The sequence below is a fragment of the Doryrhamphus excisus genome, linkage group LG8, assembly GCF_037039965.1.
Source record: "Doryrhamphus excisus strain RoL-2023G ecotype Guam linkage group LG8, RoL_Dexc_Guam_v1.1, whole genome shotgun sequence".
In the NCBI taxonomy this organism is placed as follows: domain Eukaryota; kingdom Metazoa; phylum Chordata; class Actinopteri; order Syngnathiformes; family Syngnathidae; genus Doryrhamphus; species Doryrhamphus excisus.
The window spans coordinates 22,211,676-22,237,083 of record NC_136364.1 but is presented as its reverse complement, the minus strand read 5'-3'; the positions used below and the strand labels follow the sequence as shown (position 1 = coordinate 22,237,083).

At 40.6% G+C, this 25,408-nt stretch overlaps 1 protein-coding gene across 7 annotated transcripts; it reads left to right on the top strand.

Moving 5' to 3' along the window:
• The first annotated feature begins 145 nt into the window (after positions 1–145).
• Positions 146–24,665, top strand: sik3 (SIK family kinase 3). Of its 7 annotated transcripts, none has more exons than XM_058078990.2 (26): positions 146–475; positions 6,842–6,958; positions 7,149–7,212; positions 7,508–7,669; positions 7,815–7,939; positions 8,788–8,911; positions 9,395–9,513; positions 9,742–9,852; positions 10,240–10,374; positions 10,583–10,660; positions 11,672–11,781; positions 11,950–12,106; positions 12,212–12,361; positions 13,654–13,727; positions 14,360–14,494; positions 15,959–16,100; positions 16,737–16,856; positions 17,483–17,541; positions 17,687–17,796; positions 18,036–18,202; positions 18,302–18,429; positions 18,949–19,706; positions 19,781–19,935; positions 20,415–20,544; positions 20,622–20,751; positions 22,277–24,665. In XM_058078990.2, the coding sequence occupies exons 1-25, from the start codon at positions 185–187 to the stop codon at positions 20,744–20,746; spliced, it is 3,846 nt and encodes a 1,281-aa protein (XP_057934973.2). In that variant the 5' UTR covers positions 146–184; the 3' UTR covers positions 20,747–20,751; positions 22,277–24,665. The 7 variants fall into 7 exon arrangements, with proteins under 7 accessions (XP_057934973.2, XP_078649162.1, XP_078649163.1 ...); XM_078793036.1 differs by having other exon boundaries at positions 20,622–20,771; XM_058078991.2 differs by having other exon boundaries at positions 147–475; positions 20,625–20,751.
• The last annotated feature ends 743 nt before the right edge of the window (positions 24,666–25,408 follow it).

Below are 25,408 nucleotides of genomic sequence, written 5' to 3'. Positions count from 1 at the left end.
TTCTCGCGTCGCCTTGGCGACCGCAACACGTTCTTGTAGATGAGGTCATGTGTTACGCTGGTCGTTTCCATGGCAACAACCTAGAGAGGGCGCTGCGAAGTAGCGCCGCACGTAAAATGACGCAGGGCGGGGGTGTGCGCGCGCTGCGCAAGGCTGCTTGTTGTTCCCGCAGAGAGGCGAGAAGATGGCGGCCGTGTCAAGCGGAGGCGCTGCTGGGACTCCCGCGGCCGGGATAACGCACTCTGCCCGACCGACCCACGCCGGCATGGGCCCCCAGAACCGAGTCCAGCCATCCGCCGGGCTCAGCCACGCCAGTCGTCCGAGCGCCGCCGCCGGGTGCATCACCAATCCTGTCCAGACTTCGACCACCAGGCCCCCCCCTGCCCGAGTGGGCCACTACGAGATCGAGCGGACCATCGGCAAGGGAAATTTCGCGGTTGTTAAACTCGCCACGCACATCTACACAAAAGCAAAGGTAAGGCGATAAATGTCTGAGCGTTTAATGCGAACAACAGCAAGTTGTCACTGTTTGTTTGTCAGAGCTTTTGTTGAAATCACACACTGAGGACGAGGCCTTCGAGCTCCCAAGACACAACGGCCAGCTCGCGTTGGTGACACCGCTGCTTGTCGGGGTTCATTCAATAGCAGGCGTCCCTGGGAGTTGTTGACACCGAACGCGCTCGTCAAAAAGACAAAGCGGTCGTGTTTAAAATACGCAATTAGAAAATAACATCGCTACGACATTACCGTGATTAAAATACGCTGAAGCGCAGAGGACGGAGAGAAGGGTACGAAGATCTAAGAGAGCCTTCCCGCTGTATAGCAGCTAGCTTAGCTTTAGCCGCGAATTAGCAGTTTGTTTGGATGGAGACATATTGGACGGATGCCATTGCACCCACTTATAACTTTTGTCTTTAAATCACAACAAGATTTCGAACGTCAATCTGGTTTTCTTGAGTTGTCCTGCCGCGGAGCTCTTTACGGTGACAGTTGCATTGCTCCCTTTGAAATAATCATTGACTCCTTGATTCCCTTCACATCAAATGAATGCCAAATAGTCACGCTGAGACGCTGCATCCGCATCCTCTTCAAGTTACATTCAAACTATTTCATCCATTTTGAGGCCTTTTTATAGCTTTTGGGAAAAGGGCTGCTTAATCATTGTAAAAGTTGTAAGTACATTAGATCACCGGGGTTACGTTCAAGACCACCAGTCATTACCAGTCATGGTAAGAAATTGCAACTCAAACTATAACAAACAGAAGAGGAGACAAGTGAAGTAAGCAATATGCCAGAATAAAAGGGCGTTACAGTGAAAGGCGAAACAAGTGATGTATAGAGAAAAGATAGTGACACAGTGAAAGCTGCATTGTGTGTGGGTTAAGCCTCCTCTTGTGTTAGGGTTGGCACCGACCCGTTTTACATTTTAATGCATAAAAAGAATCACATTCACAAGAAAAACATTTGTTTATTGCATCAAGGCTTTTTGACTTTGTCAGGAAACTTTATTTCAACAAAATAAAACTAAAAAAAACAATTTTTACTACATTTTAAAATAGTCCGGGTGAAATTATGACCACTGTATTGTTAGGGTCGGTTTCGAAAGCAATGTTTTGAGCCACAACTGAGATCATAAGTGTACAATTAGCCAACACAAAGACAACCAGCTCGTCTTCTCATCATGTAAGCTTCAGGGGATTCTCATTTTGACCGCTTTTCCAGTTTACATGTGAAGTGAATTCACTCATTTGACTGGCTGATTTCACATTTACAATTTGGATCATGGAAAGAATGGCAAGAAGTACAGTGAACCAAGATCTGGACCTGTTCTGCTTTTTGATTTCAGTTTATACTAAAGTTCTGTTGCTGAAAACAATCACTTTTTCTACCTTTTCTTGACATTAATACATATAGGGCCAAAATTGACCCGGACACCATAGATAGTTCTAGTGATTAATACTAAAATAAGAAAATAAATAAAACTAATTTAATCGAATGGATGTTCTATAACGCTCAGTAATAACCAGGTAACAAACGAACCTTCAATTTATTAATATGATTCTTTTGAGGTTCATTTTACCATTTTTGGAAATTGAAATTGAGTGTTATAGTGACCACAAAAGGCCTACATGCCCACACCAAAAGTATTAAAACCAACATTTTCATGGATGAGGAAGCCTAAGAAGGTAACCAAGACATGAGAAGCTAATTTAATGGTAACTCAGTGTTTGTAGTGTATTTTATAGCTGATTTAGTACATGGGTCAAAACCGACCCGTTAACATAAGAGATGATACCAGAAAGCTAACACAAGAGGAAGGTTAAAAACATAGTAAGGCGTATTCAACACAGAAGCTACTTTATCAACAACTGAAAATGAAAGCATGCCAATAAAATAACATGGTTACGCCACACATTTTATGGAGAAACTAGAGTCATACCGAAGCTTGAGGAAAGTTTCTGTATGTGGACCTATTTAAGTTTTACCTCTCGACTGGGACAAGACTCAATGACTGACAGGAGAGACCCACTGTGTTCATTCCGCTATAGAATCAACGCACCCAGGTGTTGAGACAGATGCACATAGAGTGAAAGCTCCTGCATCCAGCCTGCTTAGTAGAGCGAGAGGAGGAAAACAAACACCCTTGTCCGTGTCAATATACTTCATTTTTCTCTATTGTGCGATTTATTGATTTTCATCACAGGCCTTGTGATTGGCCGGAATGTGTTTTTAAATGCAGTGTGTCTAGATGTACACATTTTTGATTGTGGAGCAATGTAAAATATGGTTTTAAAAATATGTGTACATGTGAGCATAGCCTCTTTCATAGCTTGTGAGGCCCAGGTAGACGTCTGTTGTGCCGTGTCATGTCATGTCATGTACAATGGTGTTTTATCTGATGGTGTGACATTGAAATACGAGATACAACACTTGATTTCTGGAAGAATGACATGAATTCTTTGTTGAAGTAGCAGAGGGTTATGTTCATTGATGCTTGCAGATATTTTTTGCTCTTTTTGTGTGTGTTGATTGTATTTTTTAGTTTTGTAGACATGTCAATCAAATTGTGATCATTCCTTTCATGCTATGGCATATATGTTATTGTAATCAATTAGAATTGCTGACAAGTCCAATCTAACATTTAAAAAAATAATTTAATTGTTTGAGTGGACCTGGGTGATATCTTTTTTGTCACATAAAAGAGACATGGTTGATTTTCTTAAAAAGCAAGGTAGCCAGAAAACATTTTGGTTTGCATACAGAAAATTAAAAACACAGGTTGTAGTCTTCCATCCCACTGTAATTCATGCAAATAGCATAATACTACTGTGTTTCCCCTACCATTATATTTGGAGGTTGTGCCTCCCCCCACCGCCTCCGAGAAGGACAGTTAATTTTATGCAATTTAATTTTTTATTGTGCAACACAATCTACTGGTCAAACCAGGAAACTTGCCCATAGAACATATGTGTACCTTGTCCTTTTACCAAACAAACTGGTTTTACTTCATGTATCCTATGTACTTATGTACATGTTATTTCTGTGTCTCCGTGGTTCAACATTTACAATTTTCAACTCAGCTCTCTGTTTTTGCATATGACAAAGCGAGTGCATTAATAATTTAATGATAATTCAACTTATAAATGAAGTGCAAAGCCATGAGTTTGGACTCAGTGGATTATTTCTGAGACCTAACTTTTTGGCAAGATCCCGCAAAAGAGTTAGAATCGCAGCGGTCTTGATCCACGCATACAAACAATGGACAAGCGGCAGCGCTCAGTGATGCGAACGGAGAGAAATTACACAGCGATTGAGAGGTCTGACTTTTTGTGGGCAGTGGTTTTGTGATGCAAATGTATTACTCTTTTGAGTGCATATTGTTTCGAAAAAGCAAAACACTTAACAGATCCCAGCAACTAGACAGAACTATTTTCCTCGACAACGTGAACCGACCAGAATTAGACTCACAGGACAAAATGGGGGGTGCACTACACCGCTGATATGGATGTGATACAGCTTCATGTATAAATAAAAAAACAAAACTGGACTATTCCCTTAAGCTTGTGTCTATGCACAATGGACCTACTGTTGAATGTGAAATTCCAATGTAAAGTGCTCAAAGCAAAGTTAGATATGTACTGTATTTGTTGGATATCATAAAGCTATGATAAACCAGAAACATAAAGTCCTATTCATATGGCAATCAGGAGTTGTTCACATGTCATTCCAATGTTCCCAAGTATAAACAAAATTATACTAAATAAATGTAATAAATAAATACATGTGGTACTAGCCCCATCCTGAGAGTCTACCCATGCTAGTAAACTTAGTAGGTAGGCTAGCGAGTTAACAGCGGCTAATGAAGGAGCACTTCAGTTTTACTGTTCACAGTATGGCTGGTGATATATCAATATTTTACAAATATTGATATCTCTTTTAAGCACGATATCATAAGTAAACATATCGATATAGACTGGATTTTGCGTCAGTCTCATGTTTCAAGATGGCACTGCCCGAGTGCACGCTAGTTACGACAGTTCCCTATCTTCTGCAGTGTTTGTAGTGTTTTTAATAGTGCTTTATTCATTACTTAATTATTTTTTTGTGCCAGCTATGGATGTTCATTTGTTCATCTTGTTTCGTCTTGCTTTACTATTGCGCTAATGTTTACACTTGGGAACAACTGTTAGCTTTGAGCACCCCTTTACTGCGAGCGACTGGAGATCCCCATGGAGATACAGAGGAGGAGAGGCTGTATAGCGGGAGTGAACAGCGAAAAAGACTGTACAAAGGTTGCCCGACAAAGACCGTATAAACCATGTTTACTATCTGTCATCATGGGGAACGTGAGATGGAAGCGCTAAGAGAGGCTACCGTGAATGCAATGTAACTTTTTCTATATTTATTGAAAAAAGAGAATATAGTATTTTATTTCAGCCTGTTTACAGTTTAATAAAACTTTGCACGCATATTTGGCTTTGACTTTTGTCGAAATTCAGTTTGTGGAAAAATATTGTATATGAATATTCAAACTAAATATATCTGAATATGAGTTTTGGTCCATATCGCCCAGCCCTGGTTCACAAAAACATTTTAAACTCAAAGTGTCAAACTTGGTCAGTAAACTACTTGTGAATATATTATATAATACAGAATATTCATTGTTTCATGTTCTTGTGTGGTGTCTCAGGAGCCCCCCCCTCCTCACTCTCCCTCACTTCCCCTTCCTGTCTGCTAACAGGAAATCTGTCTTGTCAAGCTGCCATCTTTCCTCGGTTGTCCGGAAAAGGGATCTTGGGATGGCACAAAACAGATTTTGACAGAGGATACTCGTATTGTGTATGTGGTTAATGTTGGACACACATGTTGGAATTTTCCCAGTCACACTTGAACAAGCATTCATTTATTTTTGGCACTAGGTACATTTTTGGACAGTCCCATTAGATCAGCTTGAGTAAATCATGAAAGGAATCCAGTCGTTCCTAAGTGGCAGAGCAAAATTCTGTCACACGCCATCATCTTCCACACTGCTGATCCCATTGTTGGGGAATCTGTAGTTATGTAATAGTATGAGTCACTGTCAAAGGTCATAGTTGAGGCCATGTTACCCAGATGGTTCCTGGGAAAAATACTGGGAGAACAAACATATTGTCTTTCTTGATTGAAATATTAACTATTTCTTCACTACAGGTGGTTTTCGGGTTACATATGCGTTCCATATGAGTTTAGTTGAACTTTATTGTACTGTTTATTATCTACGAGTCACCTCTTTTTTTTTTTAAATTAATTTTCTCCCACAAATCCATCGAAACCATCTTTTGTATCTGAATTGCAAGCTCCGAATTAATTTGCTTCACTTGGTTTTTCACACGGTAGCGGAGCGTTAAGTGTAAATATTGTTCTCTGATTGGTCGCTGCTACTGTATGTATTACGTCCCTGTGTCATCAAGAAATGGTCTGACAGTGAATGAACCAGAGCGTTTGCCAAAGTCACACAACAAAATCTTGTACAGATTTTGAACTCGGTGCACATATAAGTAAGGCGCAGCATAGATTTTTGAGGAAATTAAAGGCTTTTAAGTGCACCGTTTAGTGCAGAAAATACGGTACTTTTATCTTTGTGTTTTATTAGGAGGAGGATGCAGGAGATGCTCATGTCGAGGGTTCAGGATCACTGCCTGAATCGGTCTAAAACTAACTGGGACACAATGTTGATACTATTCTTCCATCCAGAGCACAAGCATTCCTTAGCTATCACTGTCGTCATAGGAGCAGATTTGTCCTTTTTCCGTAATGATACATGTCAGAGTTGAACGGCTAAAACCGAAAGTGCGGCTCACAGAGCTTTCAATTATATCTATTTTCACTTACATGGTGATGTTTTTTTTTTTTCTCAGCACACTTCCACCAGAGGGACCTGCCTTACACTCGGTAGATATAATGACGTGTAAAATGTACATTTCTAAGTAACGTCATTCATTTAGTGTGAAGGAGACACACTGTGCAGTATTGATCCACTGCGTCCGTATGTTGAAATAAAGTTAGTTCAGTGTGTACGGACCAAAATGAGGTCATTTGGGGATGTGCTCGAAATGGCAGAAGTCAGAACAGCAATCTGATCTCCACCTGTACTTGTCAGCAAAGTTAGAGACAGGACCCAGCATAACTCACAAACTTCTTGGTTTTCGTCCATTTATAATTTCTTACAGTTCTTAGTTTGACATTTATTTCTAATTTGTATCATTACCTTTATGGACTGAGCTACGACAACTTCACTACTCACAACTTTCACTTATCTCTCCCCCGCTTACTCGATCCATCTCTGTCTCTTTGCTTCTAGGTGGCTATAAAAATAGTGGACAAGACCCAGCTGGATGATGAAAACTTGAAAAAGATCTTTAGGGAGGTGCAAATAATGAAGTTGCTGAAGCACCCCCACATCATCCGTCTGTACCAGGTGCATACACATCCACACATATCCATGACCGTATATTTTCTATTTTTATGCAACATTATAACTTCATAATGCCACCAATTTCTTTTAGGTAAAAAATAATCACAGTCAATGTTCTTAATGCCTTTACCAAATGATGTCCCGTATCTGTGTATGTGTTCTGATTGTAATAAGCATTTGTTCTTGTCCTCAGGTGATGGAGACGGAGAGGATGATCTATTTGGTAACTGAATATGCTAGTGGTGGAGAGATTTTCGGTAAGGAGACCCCCCCATACTCATCACAATATCGTTGACCTTTGCTTTGTCATAAACACGTAAACATGTAAAATGTATTAAATTGTAACAGACTTGATGTGTTCATGTATTGATTTTTACTGGCATACAGCCATGGTCAAAAATATTGGTACCCAAAGACGCCAATTTTTCGGCCTGTCTGTAAGGGAAAACAAGCTAAGCCTAATTTATACAAGTGTTTTTATGGCCATGGAACCCCCAAAGTGTACCATGACACCACACAGGCTAATCTAACAACTATGCTTTGCTTGTCCAGACCACCTGGTTGCTCATGGGCGTATGGCAGAAAAGGATGCCAGGAAGAAGTTCAAGCAAATTGTGGCAGCAGTTCATTTTTGCCACTGCCGTAACATTGTCCACAGAGACCTGAAGGCCGAGAATCTTCTTTTGGACCACAATCTAAACATCAAAATAGCAGGTGTGTGAGTTGGCACCACAGAGTGTGACTCTTAATACGAGTCGGCTAGGCAAGCGCCAGCATGTGTGATATGAACATATGAACATCTTTGTATAGCAAAGGGAAGGGATGGAATTGAATTAACTGCTGTTGTATTTCCTGTCAGACTTTGGTTTCAGTAACCTGTTTTCCCGAGGCCAGCTGTTGAAGACCTGGTGTGGCAGCCCTCCCTATGCTGCACCAGAGCTATTTGAAGGCAAGGAGTATGATGGGCCGAAAGTAGATATATGGGTGAGTTGAAGTGTCATTTACCAAGCTATATTGTTTCTTTTGATTTCTTATTTAAATAGGTTGTTAACATTTGGTTGGCTGGACTTTAAAGTACCGCTTTGAAGTGCTTATCAAACAGCATGGATTCAGAGATTATGTTAGGACATTGATTTGAAGCTTCAAAAGACAGCCATACATACATAACACAAGGTTGAAGGTTTATTTCCTTTAAAGGGGGGGGACCTATTATGCTTTTTCTACTTTTCTGATCCAACACATAAGGCTCGATGTTAAAAGCATACATTTAAAAAAAGATAACTCACCGTTCATTATCAACTCCTATACCGTTGATCCTCTCCTATAAAGTTAGCGGCACAAACGGAACGCTTTTTATGCACTCGGCAGTGTGACCAACCACAGAAGAGTGGGCGTGACTGGAGGCGGGCCATGGGTGGAATACATTAAAACAGACAGTTTTCGCAGGAATCACGGAATCCAAAGAAATACAGCTGAATAGGTGCAGATTCTGGAAGAACTAAAACGCTTGTGTAGCTGTAGGAGTCTACAGGAGTCCACAACTCGATACAAAGGGCCAAAAAAATGTGTACAAATGGGTACACTTTGTAAAAATTATTTGAAAACGGCTCTAAACTATATTTGAATTTACAACCACAACTTGTTTTTTTTTTTTCAGAAACATTAGATTCTTGGATTTTCACAAATAATCTTACATGGAAATGTGTAAAAATCAACATTTTCCGTGTTTTGTTTGTGCCTGATTTGACTGAATCTTTTGTCATTCATTTCTACCCAATACAAACAAACAAATTGTGTATTTAATACAGTCTTGTCCTCTTTTACCCATTCAGAGCTTAGGTGTGGTGTTATACGTGTTGGTGTGTGGCGCTCTACCCTTTGATGGCAGTACTCTACAGAATTTGCGAGCACGTGTCCTAAGTGGCAAATTCCGTATCCCCTTCTTCATGTCTACAGGTAGGTCATCTTCTTTCACCAGTTGTAGAATGATACCACTAAATGCATGTCAAGCTTAGCAGATAATGAAAAAAATATAACACACTGCAGAAGAAGGTTAACGGGAATGTTAGCAACTGGCTGAAAATTAAATTTTTTTTCAAGCAAAAAATATAAGAACACCACCACTGACTACCATATTTTACCAATAGTAGTTTAAAAGAACAGATTGAACTAAAAAGGTGTAAGTTTTTCACATTTTACTGCATAAAAATTGGCATTAATTGTCTTTCTGACAGAAAAGATGATGGGGGTTTATGGCGAGCACTCAGGAAAAATGTCCATTGCTTGTGCTCACACATAACAGCAATCTCAGTCTTTTTGTAGTTAACCTGTTTACGTTTCCTTCTAAATATTTTTTTTAACATTATTAGAGAACATTATTAGACATAACACCCCTGTAGTCACCTTTACACTTATATATTACTATGTATGTTTGTACAGACTGTGAGTACTTGATCAGACACATGTTGGTGCTGGAGCCCAGCAGGCGGTTGAGCATGGAACAGATATGTAAGAACAAGTGGATGAGACAAGGAGACCCAGACCCCGACTTTGACAGGGTGAGCTTTCAGACTATTGCCGTATGCATCAGGATTCCAAGAAGTATATTAGTAATGTTTAATACTGTACGACTGTCCTAACTATGGGATGTCATTGCTTTTGTTTAAATGTGTTTGAAGAATCATCATAGTGGCTATGACATCAAAGAGGTTGTGGAGGTTTGACATCATATATGTGTGTTGCATGTTGTTCTTTGCTTTATTCTGATTTGAACTTGTCCCAACCAGTTGATAGCAGAGTGTGAGCAGGTTAAGACCGAGAGGGAAACCGAACTCATCAACGAGCAGGTGCTGATAGTCATGTCCGAGATGGGCCTGGACCGAGAACGTACAATACAGGTCAGGTGAAAATCTTATATTTCACCCTCTGCCTGCAACATTATGAGCCCTTGCACTATATTATTCAGCATATTCAACGATAATGATGCTGCCAGATAGGTATTTAACAATATGTTTATATTTGTTTATTGTGCTTGTAGTTTGCACGGGTGTAGAATTGTACCGCATCTGGTTGACTACACTCACAATAATTAATATATTCTAAATGTATACCTCTCTGGCTGAGTTTTGAGCATTATCCATCAGTCCATTTGTTTTCTATACTGCTAGACCCCTTTTGGGACATTAATAAAATTGTGCAAGTGGTCATAATTTGCCCTTAGAGTGAACAAGGTTGAAAAAAAAAAAAAAAAAACTTTATTAATTTTATTTTTTATGCTTTTTCAGTCCCTACAAACAGATGCATATGATCACTACAGCGCTATCTATACTTTGCTATCGGATCGTCTCAAGAAACACAAGACTTTGCGTGTCGCTCCACCCACTCCACGCTCCATTAGCTATCCCCTGAACACTCTACAGGTACATTTTTGTTCTGTGTCAGTATAGTGGAACCTCCAAAGTTCAGCAAAATCTGTTCAGGCTAGTTTTCACCTTCAGTATTACAGTATTGCAGTATGTACTACAGGAATCTCAGAAAACCAAGCCACTATTCTAAGCGGATTGTTTTGCAATATTGAGCGCAATCCTCCCTTGACCTTTTCGTGTCTGTCTGTGTTTGCTGTCTTAGATGGATCCACAGGGTAATCCAGTTAGCATCACTGTTCCTCATGTCCAGCTCATCAACCCTGAGAACCAAATTGTGGAGGTGCGATCGCATTTTTTTCTCACATTTAAATATTTGCATCTTATACTGTTTATATTGTTTTGTCTACATGAGTAAAGAATAAATGAAAGAAAGTGAATTAAGAGGTTATAAACTGCTATCATTTAAAGTTACTGACTACTTCCTGCTATGAACTACAAATTAACTGTCTCAAAGTCACTCATTTTGCTGGTTAATTATTGTGCTTCAAAATATAGTCGCTATTCAGTATTAGCGCAACATTTTTAGACCATTTTTTTCATTAATTTTAGTTTTGAGAGGTTTTCTTCACGCCACTAGTTTACCTTGTACCTATGTGAGACATTAGCTCGACACAGAAGTAGCCTGTATATGTGTTATGTGCTAACGATGGATCTGCGCGATCGATCGATAGCGCTGCGCCCGAGATGGATCCATCGTTAACACACAAATCGATCGATTTCTGCGCTCACGATCGATGGTATATTACTGCGCCCGGGATGGATGTGTGTAGTTTGTTTAGATGCCACCAGATGGCAGCTCTGAGCGTTGTTACTTACAAGAATCAACAAGAAGTCGATGCGTGCAAATTTCAAATCTTTGATTAATTGTCAAGCAGTTCACTTTTATTACCGTTCTCGACGGGGGGAGTGTGAACCCTAACCCCTAACCCTTAACCCTGTCATTGCATGCAATTAGCAGATGAACGATTGTCATTATATCGTCAGCGCAGTGTCAAAGCATTGGAAAACTGTTGATGCGCTCACCGTGTTAATTCTGTTTAAAAGCGAAATATTCCCACTGCCTGTATAGGACTCATCAGAATATTTAATAATGTGCCTTTCACGGCAGAGGACATGGGTTCAATTCGAGTCAGGAAGGCCACCAGGCTTGAAACTAAACCAGAAAGACTCATGGCACTGTGGAGGAGGAGGAGGAGAGTCCAACATAGTCAAATCAGTGTTTCATCATAGTCTTTGTGTCATCATGTGATGACGTACTCTCAATTACCAGACTTGTGTTTCTTTTCCTTAGCCGGAGGGCAATATGGCACTGGACAGCGATGAAGGTGAAGAGCCATCCCCTGAAGCCATGGCTCGCTACCTCTCAATGAGGCGGCACACTGTGGGTGTACCAGACCAAAGGTAACCAATATTAAGTTATCGACACTTTGAATCACTTTGATCATTACCTCTCTGGTCTGCATTTTAGGTTATTTGAAAAAAAATACCTTTCTTCAGGCCACTGATTATTAATGCTGAAACTGCATTACAAAGCTGTTGACTCATGTTTTTTTACCTTTTGTACTGCAGGACGGAGATGCAGGAGGACCTCCAGAAACTGCCACCTGGTTTTCCTCGGGGAGCAGTGCCTCAGCCTCCCTTTCCTCCGCTCTCGCCAGCAATGGGACAAATGCACACTCTCATGCCAACCCAGAGCCTCCAGCCCACACAGCAGTTGGAATACAAGGTATGATCATTTCGGTCGGGTCCTCTTGAACTCATCGAGATCGTGCAATGTCCGCCGTTTTATGTGTGAGGACCAAATTCATTGATTTGTGTGCTTGGACTTCAGGAGCAGTCGTTGCTACAACCGCCCACTCTGCAGTTACTCAATGGTATGGGACCCCTGGGTCGACGAGCTTCAGATGGTGGTGCCAACATACAACTACATGCTCAGCTCTTGAAGAGGCCCCGGGGCCCATCACCGCTTGTTACCAGTCCAGTGAGTATATTTACGGATTACTTATGGAACCATGGATTACTGTAGTATGTCTGCCGCTATACAGATGTTTTGTACATAAGAACACAGGTCATAGTTGTTTTTGGTACAATACAAATTGCGATTTTTCCCTTAGGTAAGAATATTAAAACCAACTAATCCGGTCCACATAATCCAAAATATACATTTTGTAGAGAATAAGAATTTTACATGCATAAAACAATGCAAAAATAATTACAATGATAAATGAAATGGACAATTGTGTGGAAATATGGTGTAATAACTATAAAAGCAATCTTCACTCGCTAAATGTACTGCAAAAAAGGTCAGTAAGGATAATTCATAATGCCGCCTACAGAGAACATACTAACTCCTTATTTTTAAAATCACAAATACTTCAACTTGCTGATATAGTTCATCTTCAAACAGCTAAAATAATGCATAAGGCTAAAAATAAGCAATTACCTAAAATGCCATCCATTACTTCTCTACAAGAGAGGAGAAATATGATCTCAGGGAAGAAGTACATTTGAAACACTTCTATGCTAGGACTACGTTATGCTAGCCATAGCATTTCAGTATGTGGAATCAAACTATGGAATGGATTGAGTAAGGAAATCAAACAATGCACAACGATGAGCCAATTCAAGAAACAATACAAGCAGTTGATGTTTGCTAAATACAAGGATGAAGAGTCTTGAACCAGTCATGATGTGCTATATATATCACTATATTGACACTTACTATGGTACCCATTATGGCATTGGATGCTCATATCACCCAGTACTTTGGTACGAGGTACATTATTAAAAAAAAAAAAAAACCTTTAAAATGTATTATGGAAAGGAGGAAGTGAACAAATGTAACAGTTAGTGATTGTAAAAGTACCAGATGGAGGGGTAGGATTTTATAAGCTTTGCTTCTTCCTACTCCTTTTGGACATGTGGAACTGGGAACTGATGGGATGCACTCAATTGGAATCTGATGAATATTCAAATAAAATAAAACCATTACCATTACCATTACAAAAGTACAGTAAACTGTGTTAAGTGTGAATAAACAAGCAATGCTGGGATTAGTCTGCCCACATGTTTATTAATATTCTTCAATATTTTATGTACCAAAGGATAAAAAGCGTAAGAGAGGTGCGAAACGCAGGCATTTGAACTCAGGTTTGAAGTGAGGTGTGCCTGGTGGTCGCTTAGGATGCTGTAGTTATGTCTGTTTTTGCAATTTCAATATTTTTGTAGTTAATACAACACAATTTTGAAGAGCAATTTCTGTGCCCCTCCAAGCACCCTATCCCTGCTGTCGCTCCAGTGGATGAAGAGGGATCCGACGGAGAACCAGATCAAGAGGCGGTGCAAAGGTAACCAGCTGTGACCGCTTTATGGTGGTGGGATATTTCATACAGAGGTGCTGTCAAAACAGGATAGCATGGCACTTGATCTTTATGGGTTTTGTGTGTGAGTGCTGGAGTATCGGTCCAAAGGAAGCTCTTTCAAGTAGCCCTCTGTAGACAGCACCTACTGTATATTTTGCTGGTGTCCTGGGTTGCTGGGAGTGTGCGCCTCTAGGCTGCTCTGCTTTTTTTTTCCCCCCCACGGGTGCTGGCCACTCTGCTGTGGTGCTCACCCCCATCTCTCCTCCTCTTACCGTCGTGCCTTCCTCTCTGGCTCTCAACTCAGCCAACACAAATCCAGTCATCCACCTCTTCATTTGATTTCTCTTTCTCTCCCAGCTTTGCTAACTTTAACGCTTGCAAAGCCAGTGGATTAAACATCCTTCATTTGAATGTCGGGGGGATGTGGTTTACCTATAAACTCTAAAATGTTACATTTTTTTCTCATATACAATTGGATGTAATGATGCCCCCTTATGGCAGTGGTGGAAATGGGTGGGCCTTCCCCCTGTCTGTAGTCGCAAATACGGGCAGTGAGCTGACCAGCACTGCTTCATGTCTCCCCACCCTCACCCCGTCCTCCCCTCCCTGCGGCCCAGGTACCTGGCGAACCGCTGCAAGCGGCACACGACGCACGCACTCATGAGCACATCGCATGGCGATCCCTCGGCAGAGCCCCAGCGGTCACAGGGCCCCCGCCAGAGGGTGGGCTGGGCCCCTGACTTGCACACCCGGTGAGGGTACACACCCACTCCGAGCTCTTATTATGCACAGAGACACCCGTAGACCAACATAAAGGAAATGGCACATTACGCCCATCTTTTATCACATAATCATACACAGTACAGATCACACACGCTGTTCAAGATAATTGCACCTTTTTAAAGAAAGAAAGATTTTTTTTTCCCCAATGGTGGTGGTGGACATGCGTACAACATGGCCGTCATAGCACCACCACAGCAGCAATTTACCCAGCTTGGTTGAAGGTATGTGACAAATATCTGTTTGTGTAGACAAACCCTGTAGGTGAGTTGTTCAAGTTACTGTGTGTGTGTGTGGGGGGGGGGGGGGGGGGGTGATGGCATTCTTCTTGTTGTTTTGATTGATGCAGTTGTAGGCAAAACCTGTTGCAGTAATAGCAATTGTCAAGTTTGATCATTTGTGCTCCAACTGATCCATGTGGGGGCTTTATGTATGTGGACATTGAGAATCTGCTATTGATTTTTTAAATTTGGTCGTGAAACTGTCCATGTCTAGTTCACTATACCAGGAAGTGGTCGTGTATATCGTCAAATTTCCATCCGCATGCTTTAAATTTATATTACTGATTAACTTACCTAAAACATTGCTTTTTAATGCACAAGACTAGACACACACAAACTAAAAAACACGTCTAAAAACTTCAAGGTAGGGCTTAACAAGACGAAACTGATGTTAGGGTTGGTCACCTGTCCAGACACAGTCTGAAGTTCTTGTTTTTTTAATGCACAAGATTAGACACATGCATCCAGGAAATTATATGTAAATGTTACAAAAAAGTGGGCTAATAAATTGACAAAGCACAAATAATGCGGATTTCAGAAAACGAGATGGAATGATACAGCACTCTACAAGAAGCAATGAAGTCTGTAAAATTAATTTTAAAAAAATCAAAAATTGTTAACTATAATGATGAAAATGGCAATAATGATAATAACAATAATAATATTACAATGATAATAATAACAGGGGAAAACAAGACAGTGGCATGAACATGATTATATCTTGCAAAAAGGGGTAGGCATTTTTAAGCTTTTGCTTCAGCCTACTCCTTTTGGGCTTGTGATCAGATAGTTGAATACAAATATAAATAATGGAAAGTTATATTTTGATTGATGTAAGAAATGCACTGTAATGTTTCATATATTTGCCCAAATTAAAAAAAAAAAAAGATGATGTATCCTGCATTGCAGCTACCCAAAAATCAGATATTTTAAACCTGGTTTGATGTTGTGAGTTATACTGAGTTTTACCTAATCCTTGTTATTTGTGTTTCTGTCGTCTGTGTGTGTCTGTGTGTGTGTGTGCATGAATGCGTCATCGTCTCCGTCTTTGGTTGCTTCTTTGTCTTTGTCTATTATGTGTGTGTGCATGTGTGATATTTTCTGTTTTGTTTTTTTTTTTGTTTGTCTGTTGGTTCCCTGTGGTTATCTCCTCAGATCCAGTTATAAAGATTGCAACACCCTCCACCTTCCCATGGAACGCTTCTCACCCGTCAGACGCTTCTCTGATGGAGCCGCGACCATCCAAGCCTTCAAAACGCACCTAGAGAATGGTAGCCTCCTTAAGCAGCTCAAGCAGGTATTCCACCGGGTACTACATGTATCCCATGACAATTCATGCTTTGAAAGATTGAGTTTAATTTCTTAGTTATTCTGTCTTAAGGTCACACTAGTTTTTTGTGAAATTTTTTCACTGACTGAAAGACTGACAGATATGAGACATGAAAGAGTGATGGGGGACATTTGTGGTGTTATGTTCTAATCACACTATTGTTTATTTATTCATTGGTTTTAACACATTACTGGTTAAAATTCAGTGCACTCACCGCTTCTTCTGTGTTGAAATCACGATGGAGAAGAAGTTAACCTCTGCTTGTACTGAAAGGATAGAACATGGGTGGAAATGTAGTAAATGTTTTTGTCATTTCACACAAAAAGTATTATCAATATGCCCAGATTGGCAAAATATTAAGTTTTGGTAATGTATTAAACACTGTTAATATTCTGTTTAATTCTCATAAATAAGCAAGGTTGTTATAGTAATACTTTATATCATATTAAATCACTACGTTGTAACTCGGTAATTGGTACATAAATATACCAAAAAATAAAAACACCCAATTTAACTTAAGAAATACTTCATTTAATACAATCTGATATTATTACCTTGGCGAGAATGTCAAATGAGGAGAATTAACATTTCAATTTTCTACAGGAGTGTGAACAGCTACAGAAAATGTATGCGATTCAGCAAGATGAGCGCTTCCTGGAGCACACCCAGCAACAGCATGTCCTCTACCAGCAAGAGCAACAAATCCTCCACCAGCAAATCCAGGTATGCGCACGTTGTTACCATAATGCTTCTGCATTGCTGTATGTGTGGATTATTCAGAACATTAGTGTTGACGTCTTTGTAGACAATAAAAGCAACTGTAATAATACCATATTTATACAATGTTTGGCTTTGACACCTAACAACTTAAGTTCTTAAGAGACAGAGCCTTCTCCATTGGTGCCCCCCACCCTCTGGAATTCCTTGCCCTATTCCCTCCATGCTTGCCCTGACCTTCCCATCTTCAAAAAAACAACCTGACTGACTGCTGTGCCCCGCTTTTAGCCATGTTTTTAGCTCTGAATGTTGTGTTTTTATTCAGCTTTATTTTATTTTGATCATTTTTCCTGTAAAGTGTCTTTGAGTATCCTGAAAAGCGCTATACAAATAAAATGTATTATTATTATTATTATTATTATATTACCATCTGCATCCAGCCTTGCAAAATCAAGTGATCGACAGTTTTTATTCAGCATTATTTTATTTTGATCATTTTTCCTGTAAAGTGTCTTTGAGTATCCTGAAAAGCGCTATACAAATAAAATGTATTATTATTATTATTATATTACCACCTGCATCCAGCCTTGCAAAATCAAGTGATGTATTTAATCTGGAATTATTCCCCACAGGGTCTATCTTTAGGCCACGGAGAGAGCCAGCCCAGTCACCTAACCCACCAGCTCCAGAGGTAAGGTTGACAGTAGTTTAACAATAGCAGGCTTCCTCAGCTATCGAAGCGTGAACTTGATATTGGGATGCAGCATTGTCGATACAAGTGTTACGTTATCGTCTTATCTCTCTCCTCTCCTACTCACTCTCCCGCCCTCCCCCAGGTTGCACATCCAACCATCCAGTCCTCCGCCAACACATCCCAGCAACCACCTCTTCAGACAGCCAAATCAGAGTTCTCCGCCTGGCTCTGCAGGCATTATGCAAGGGCATGGTAAGTAATACTACTCTAATTATACTTGTATAATCACCATACCATAGGTAAAATATTATTCAATCAGGAAAAAGACGAAAAAAACAATCAAAACCCAGTGAAAATACAATTTGCTTTTCTTTTTTTTGCTCCCATATTAGTGAGCAGTCATAATTAATTCACTTTCCATGGCCACAATAAAAGGCCTGTGCAGTTTTAACACCATTTTTCAACACTTTGTTTGGTGCTTGTCCTCCTAGGTCCATCTTCAGTCCCCTACCAACACGGTTCTCCCTCACTGTACCAGGCCCAAAGTGGTAGCCCACCCCCCACAGGTCTTCAAAGAGTATCGCTACCAACCAATCAGCAGTCAGCATCTGTCCACCCGTCTGTCCCAATGGCTCAGGGTGTACCTCAGCAGCAGCAAGTGAGTTTTAATAGCTTTAATTTAATCTATTGTTGCCTGGGAATCCCCATATGATAATGTAAACAGATATTGTAGGTAACTAACGTGTGTCTTATTCAGGTGACGATCCAGGTACAGGAAGTGGAATTAGGAGGCGGACAACAGAGACAAGGCGGCTTTTTGTCTACGCCTTGTGGACACAGAGTTCTTGGGAAGCAGTTGAGTGCAGACAATGCAGAGTCGCACAGGTGACCAGAATCTTCCTTTTGGTCTAACGATCACTACCAAAAGCCCGCAATGCCAACTGACTTTTTAATTTGACGTCTACCTGGGAACATGACGGACCTCTGTTTTTAAACCACAATGTTTTCTTTCATTTATATTTTTGTGCATCAAATAACACTGTCACTTAGATTAGAGCGTTTATATATGTTGCCTCACGGACAACAACAAGGCTCGCTCAAACTGTGTGTTTGGTGAGTGGATGTACGTTATGTAGTGTGGAAGCACACGTTAGCAGTAGTTTAATTGGAAGTATCGTGTCACTGATATTCACATTTTTGGACTGCCTTCACTGAGAGAATGTGTTTCCATTTTTACATAAATACCCCAAATTTCTTTATACATCTCTCAATGAAGACTTGTGCCTGAATTTGTTTTGTCCTTCCTGTGTGGAGTGATGTAGTGACCTCTTTGACATTGTATGCACAACATTGTCACTGGTCGACAGGTTGCTTATCATGCTTTCTTTTCCCGTGTCCTTCCAGTCGAAGCCTTGGACGCTTCACATCAGCTTATGAGCAGACCCAGTTCAATCCCCACCTTTTTTCCGGTGATGCGACCACCCGGGGCTCCCCTGGAGTGGTGAGCTCGTATAACCCTTACCTGCAGGGAGCCTCTCTCAATGTACCAGGATTGGAAGGCTACCAGAGCGGGACATTGGGAACCAGTGGTTACGGCACCCCATCGACACTACAGCAAGCATTACTCTCCCCGACTCCGTTGGACTACCGTCCCCCACAACAGCACGTAACACCCACTCTGCAGGGGCTGCTGTCCCCCCGCCACTCTTTAACAGGCCACGCGGATCCCAGACTACCGCTTCAGGACCTGGCTGCACTGCAGAAAAGGCAGATCCCTCGTTCATGCCCAGCACCTCCGACACAACCCTCTAGCGCAGCACCGGAATTTGAAGAGATGCTGCTTCTGCGCCAGCTTGGCCAGGGTGACAGTTTGGAACCGCAGGCAACCCAGGGGTCCCCAGGAGGCAAACACTACCATCACCTCCTCCAGATACGACCGCCAGACGTCCAGCCACAGCAAGCCACTAATCCCAGTTTGCCCCACTCGGAGAGCATGGAAGAAGATGAGGTACCTTCTGGATACCATCACACACACGAGGGCCTGCTGGCCAAAGCGGCAGACGGTCATGAGCTCCTGAGTCCTCCTAGAGGTGGCACCCCTCCCTACAGCTCCCCTACACACAGACATGGATACATCAGTCTGAGTCCCCCAGTAACTCGAGGTTAGTTGACCAAACGCTAATTCAAATATGAATTAAAACAATCATTAGTTTAAACGTGAACTATTTTGTATTAGACCCTGAACATGCAGAGTGTAGACCAGCGGGGCAAGCCATGGAGGTGCCTGATCATAATGGTTTGGGCTTTTCACGAGGTCAGCAAGGAGATGTGTACCGGTCCCGAGGACAACTCCAACGCCACCACACAATCCAGACGTGTGATGACGCATACGTGAGTGACTACTCCAGTGTTGTTCAACCTTTTTTGGGCCACGGCACGTTTTTTTTACGTTGGAAAAATCTTGTGGCACACCACTAACCAAAAATGTTCCAAAATGTCACCACGACCTCACACGTGAATCAATAAGTGAGCGGGCTCGAGCACCCCGACGCGCTCGGGGCTACGCGCATGAGCGGATGGGCGCACGCACACGGCGTACAAAAAACCGGGGTGATCGGAAAAGTCGTAAGGGATTTACAATTTTGGCATTTACAATTTTCTGCCAGGAGGGGGCGACACCGGTGGCAAGGCGGTTATGCGGTCACGTCCCGTCTGACACCCCAAACCGCCATAAAAATTTTGCCACGATCGGAACATAGACAGAAATAATGTGAAGCTTCAGCTTCTTCAGGTTTCATAAAATATAAAATGAACCATAAATATTACTGAAATGTCCTGTGTTTATAAGAAATGTTAAACTCTCCGCCCAGGACCAGACCGAGCCCATGTCTGGGATGAGCCTGTTGGCCGGGAAGGCCCTGAGTTCTGCTCGCATGTCAGACATTCTCAGCCAGACGTCGCTGTCAGGAAGCCAGCAGCTGCACCAGCGGGAAGAGTCAGGTCAGCAGTCAAAAAGCAAAATGACCTAAAACAGCCCCCCAGAAGATCCCTAACAGCAATGAAATATCTATTTAAAGCAGTATGTGACGTTGAAGGGGAGCTCCATGCGGCGGCCTGCTATCCTTCTTCCTGCACCACAGATATGCTCCTCAGCTACAAGCCCCCTGACCTGCAGTACAGCATGGAGCAGGCCGGAGTCTAGCAATGGTACGTCATCCTTTTGTTGGGTGAGTTACAAGATGGGGATCGGGACTGTTTTTGCCTTTTTTAATTATTAATTCATGTCAGATGTAAGGATGATAGCAAGGTCTTTGGTTTTCAGCATTTTAGAAAGTAAAGAAAGCCAAGTCAACTGTCCAGTTCAAGGTTTGATGTAGCAGCGATGCATTCCATACCACAAATTTAGTACGCCACCGATTAATCTTCATCTTTGTTGTGGAGAATGTGTGGATTTGTCGTCTTTTTAGAATGTATCAACTTTGTGGCGGGCTGCTATGGCTCCAGCCAGCAATGACTTGACCATTGGAGGGGATGGTAATGGTAATGGTAATGGTAATGGTTTTATTTCATTTGAACATGCATCAGATTCCAATTGAGTGCATCCCATAATCAGTTCCCAGTTCCACATGTCCAAAAGGAGTAGGAAGAAGCAAAGCTTATTAAATCCTACCCCTCCTCCATCTGGTACTTTTACAATCAGTAACTGTTACATTTGTTCACTTCCTGCTTTCCATAATACAGTTTAAGGTTTTTTTTATTTTTAAATTTTATAATTGTTTGTCGAAGTAGATGATATGACCATCCAATGCCATAATGGGTACCATAGTAAGTGTCAATATAGTGATATATATATAGCACATCATGACTGGTTCAAGACTCTTCATCTTTGTATTTAGCAAATTTATTTTATTTATTAAATTATTTTATTAATTTTTATTAATTTTTTTTAGTTTTTAAACATTTTTTTATTTTTTTTTATTTTTGTCCCGTACCGAAGTACTTGGTGATATGAGCATCCAATGCCATAATGGGTACCATAGTAAGTGTCAATATAGTGATATATATAGCACATCATGACTGGTTCAAGACTCTTCATCCTTGTATTTAGCAAACATCAACTGCTTGTATTGTTTCTTGAATTGGCTCATCGTTGTGCATTGTTTGATTTCCTTACTCAATCCATTCCATAGTTTGATTCCACATACTGAAATGCTATGGCTAGCATAACGTAGTCCTAGCATAGAAGTGTTTCAAATGTACTTCTTCCCTGAGATCATATTTCTCCTCTCTTGTAGAGAAGTATTGGATGACATTTTTAGCTAATTGGTTATTTTTAGCCTTATGCATTATTTTAGCTGTTTGAAGATGAACTATATCAGCAAGTTGAAGTATTTGATTTTAGAAAATTTTAAAGGTGCGTGTTCAGTCTGACGTTTAATCCACCGCTCTTTCCGCATCTTCTGTGGCGTAATTTACCAGGAAGTGGGCTGATAGAACGTATAGAACAAAATGGTGGTGACAATCATAAACAATAGTCGGCGCCACAACATTAAAACATTTAAAAAAAAAAACAAGTGACAAGCCAAACACAGCAGCCATCTTGGTTCCTCCTTCAAAAAAATTGCTGAAAAGAGCATGCAGAAAAGATATTTTTAATGAGTAGATGGTTGTGGTCAGTATTGTACTTATAGCGTTGATAAATTGTGTTTTTGTCTGCTTCCCTTCCTTCCAGGATGCAGTGTATCCTATGTACAGCGGTCCATATCAAGCACCCTGACTTGTTGACTTGAGTTTAGCAGCATCATGCCAAACCACCATCATTTGCCCGAGTGTGGGGGGGGGGGCTCTTACATCCATCTGTCTCCATCAGTCTCCTGGAGGCGGGGTCTGCTTTAGGAAGTTTGTCCGGATGTTGACTTAAAAGCGGTGGCGTCGCAGTTTCAGGGTTCAAAGGGTCAAAGTGCCAGCATCTCCTGCACAAACTTCAATCATTTTTTTATTTTTTTAATTTCTTTTACCTCCCTTGAGTTTGAGTTTCACCTCCATTTTGTTCTGTCACCCTTTCCCGGGTACATCGATATGCGATGGATTCAGTGAAACACAAAGAAAAACACACCGCTGCGACAGATCCAAAGTATTCACATTATTAGAATTGAGAGAAAAAGGCGTCGTTACTGGGCCCCCCCCCCCCCCCCCCCCCATGCTTACAGACTACAGATCATTCCAGCCTCCAAAGACTGAGCTTAATGTCATCACTCAAGACAAACCAGCTTGTTTCTTCTGTTGTTCACACTCAGTTGCTCCCTTTTTTTTGTTCATTTTATTTTATTGTCAAATAGTAATGTCCATGTTCGACATAACGGTCAATATTGTTACTCTTGGTATCACGGTTTCTTGTAAAAAAAACAAAAAAAAAAGGTTTATTGAAATGTTGTAGAAAAATGTTCTTTGTTGCAAGGAGGACCGTTTTAAAAAAAAAATATCTGCACTTTGGACTCAACCCCAACTTTCCCTTTCTCCTTATTCCCTTATTCCCCCATGATGTCATGCTATGTTTTTTTTTTTTTTTACCCCCCCACAGTTACCACTTCCATCTTTCCACCCCCCCTCATGTGTAACAGTTTATGAACTTGTGGGTAGTTTTCCCAGACTTTCCTTGTACAGCGATGCCGTGTATAGAACGCTATTTCCATTTCTGTCATTTATTTTGTTGATGATGTTGAGGCTTTTTTTTTAATATTGTCATTTTTAATTTTTCAGTGTTTTCCAAAAGTTTGCTTATTTTTTTTGCTGTATGAATCTTGAGATTTCCTGCCAAAAGAGGACAGAAAGAAAAAAAAAAGAGACAGGGCTCTTTCTGTGTCTTAAAAAAAAAAGATTGTTCTTATTTGTTTTAATATTATATCAAGACACTTGAATATGCGGAGAGTAATTATTTTGTTGCTTTTTAAAGTATTTCATTTGTTGTTATTGTCATTCTATTGGCCTGTTTTCAGCTAGCTGCGGCAGGCTACACAGGGTCAGGTTTTTGGCTTTGTTTGTCCCAGTCGGTTTGGGTGCTACAGACTCCCCACTCGGGGCGGGTGAACCAAACAAAAACATTACAAAGGGAGTAAGTTGTTACAGGAAGCAGACATATCATCCCAAACGCTGCAAGGATGGAGACTGACCACACCCTGTTCTGTGGCTTTGCACCCTTCCGCCATCTTGGATAGATGACCCTTCTTCCCGACTCAACCTTGTAGTCCTAACCTGGACTCTGGACTGAAAAAAGCAGAACGGGAAACATTTCAGCTTTACTGGAAAAGTGAATTCTAAATTGGACTCTGGATTGGAGCAAATGAATTCCAAAGTTTCGGGAATGATTGCGCGCTCACGTTTATGGAAGCTACAACACACGATTGTCAACCTTTTCCTGTTACGTCACGGCAAACTAGAAACTGGTGCAGACTAAAGCTTGGGATTGACTTGTAAATGTTTCTACTGGCCCGTTTGCACAATACCAGACTGCACGGTTGACTTACTGTAGGCTTTGCAAGCCGACTCTTGTCGGTGTCATGATGCGTCGGTGCTTTACGATTTGGCGCTCCCATCACTTCCTGTTTGCAAAGAAAGACTGAACAAAACACACAATTCTACTATACTGCTTTTCCGTGTGTAGCGCCAAGCCAAAACAGATATGGAAGACCATGGATATGGGATGTGACATGAAAACAGGAAGTGGCAGGGTGGCCAAATAGTGAGGCTTGCACATGATTCAAGCAGAGCGGGGAGGAGAGAGCTGCTTCACACACCAGACTGATCCTACTCTTCTCCTTTTCTGTTTTTGGATCCTAGATGATGCCCTTGTGTGTGCGTGTGTGCGTGTGTGTGTGTGTGTGTGTGTGTGTGTGTGTACTCTTCATCTCAGCTTTTCCTTCTCAGCAAGCCGGCTCTCTGCTCCACTCAGTTATGTCATCATTTTTTGCCTTTTGTTTTTAATTTTCATTTTTGTTGACTACAAAAATACTAAAGTGCAACAACAATGATTAAAAGAATATCAACCAAACAAAGATGAATAAATAAAAAAATATATAGATATATATATATATATATATAAATAAAGAAATAATTTAAACTCATGATGCCTGTGTCTTTGTGCAACCTAGTCATTGCATGGTCTACACTGGAATATTTTTATTTTAAACTAATTTCTTGTCTTTTTCAGGTACTGAGCAAAACCAAATAATATAATTTAGTCAACACTGATATAAGAAATATTTATTCTAAAAACATAATTTACCAAAAAAACTAAAACAGCAGAAATTTTACAAGAAAAGATGATTAATGAGGAAAAGTCACTTTACGAGAAAATTACTCAATTTAGTATCAAAGTAGAAATATTACATAATTTAAAAAAATATATATATCAGTCATAATTACAAGAATAATATTTCCGAAATGAAAAAAAAAACACAAATGGAGAAAACGGCTATAATTTTATGAGAATAAAGTCTACAACTACAAAAACTTGTAGAAAAGAAGTTGCAATTTCATATGAATTAACTTGTAATATTAAGAAAATATCATTTTATTAGCCTAGAGTGGAAATAATAAAGGCAAAATCCCACTCTCTCAACTATTTGGACCCTACCATTGAGTTGGCCCCCCTCGGGGACCTTAAAGCGATTACAGCAATCTGCCTAATTAAGCAATTTGATGTACTCCTTGGGCATTATTATTTTAAAAGTGGAAATAATATATTATACAAATATATATAGCACCAAATTCACAACAATTTTTAATAAGAGTGCCAGATTCAGACCAAAAGTCAAAATAATTGAATTTTACTCAAATAATAATGGCGGCACTTTAACGAGTACAC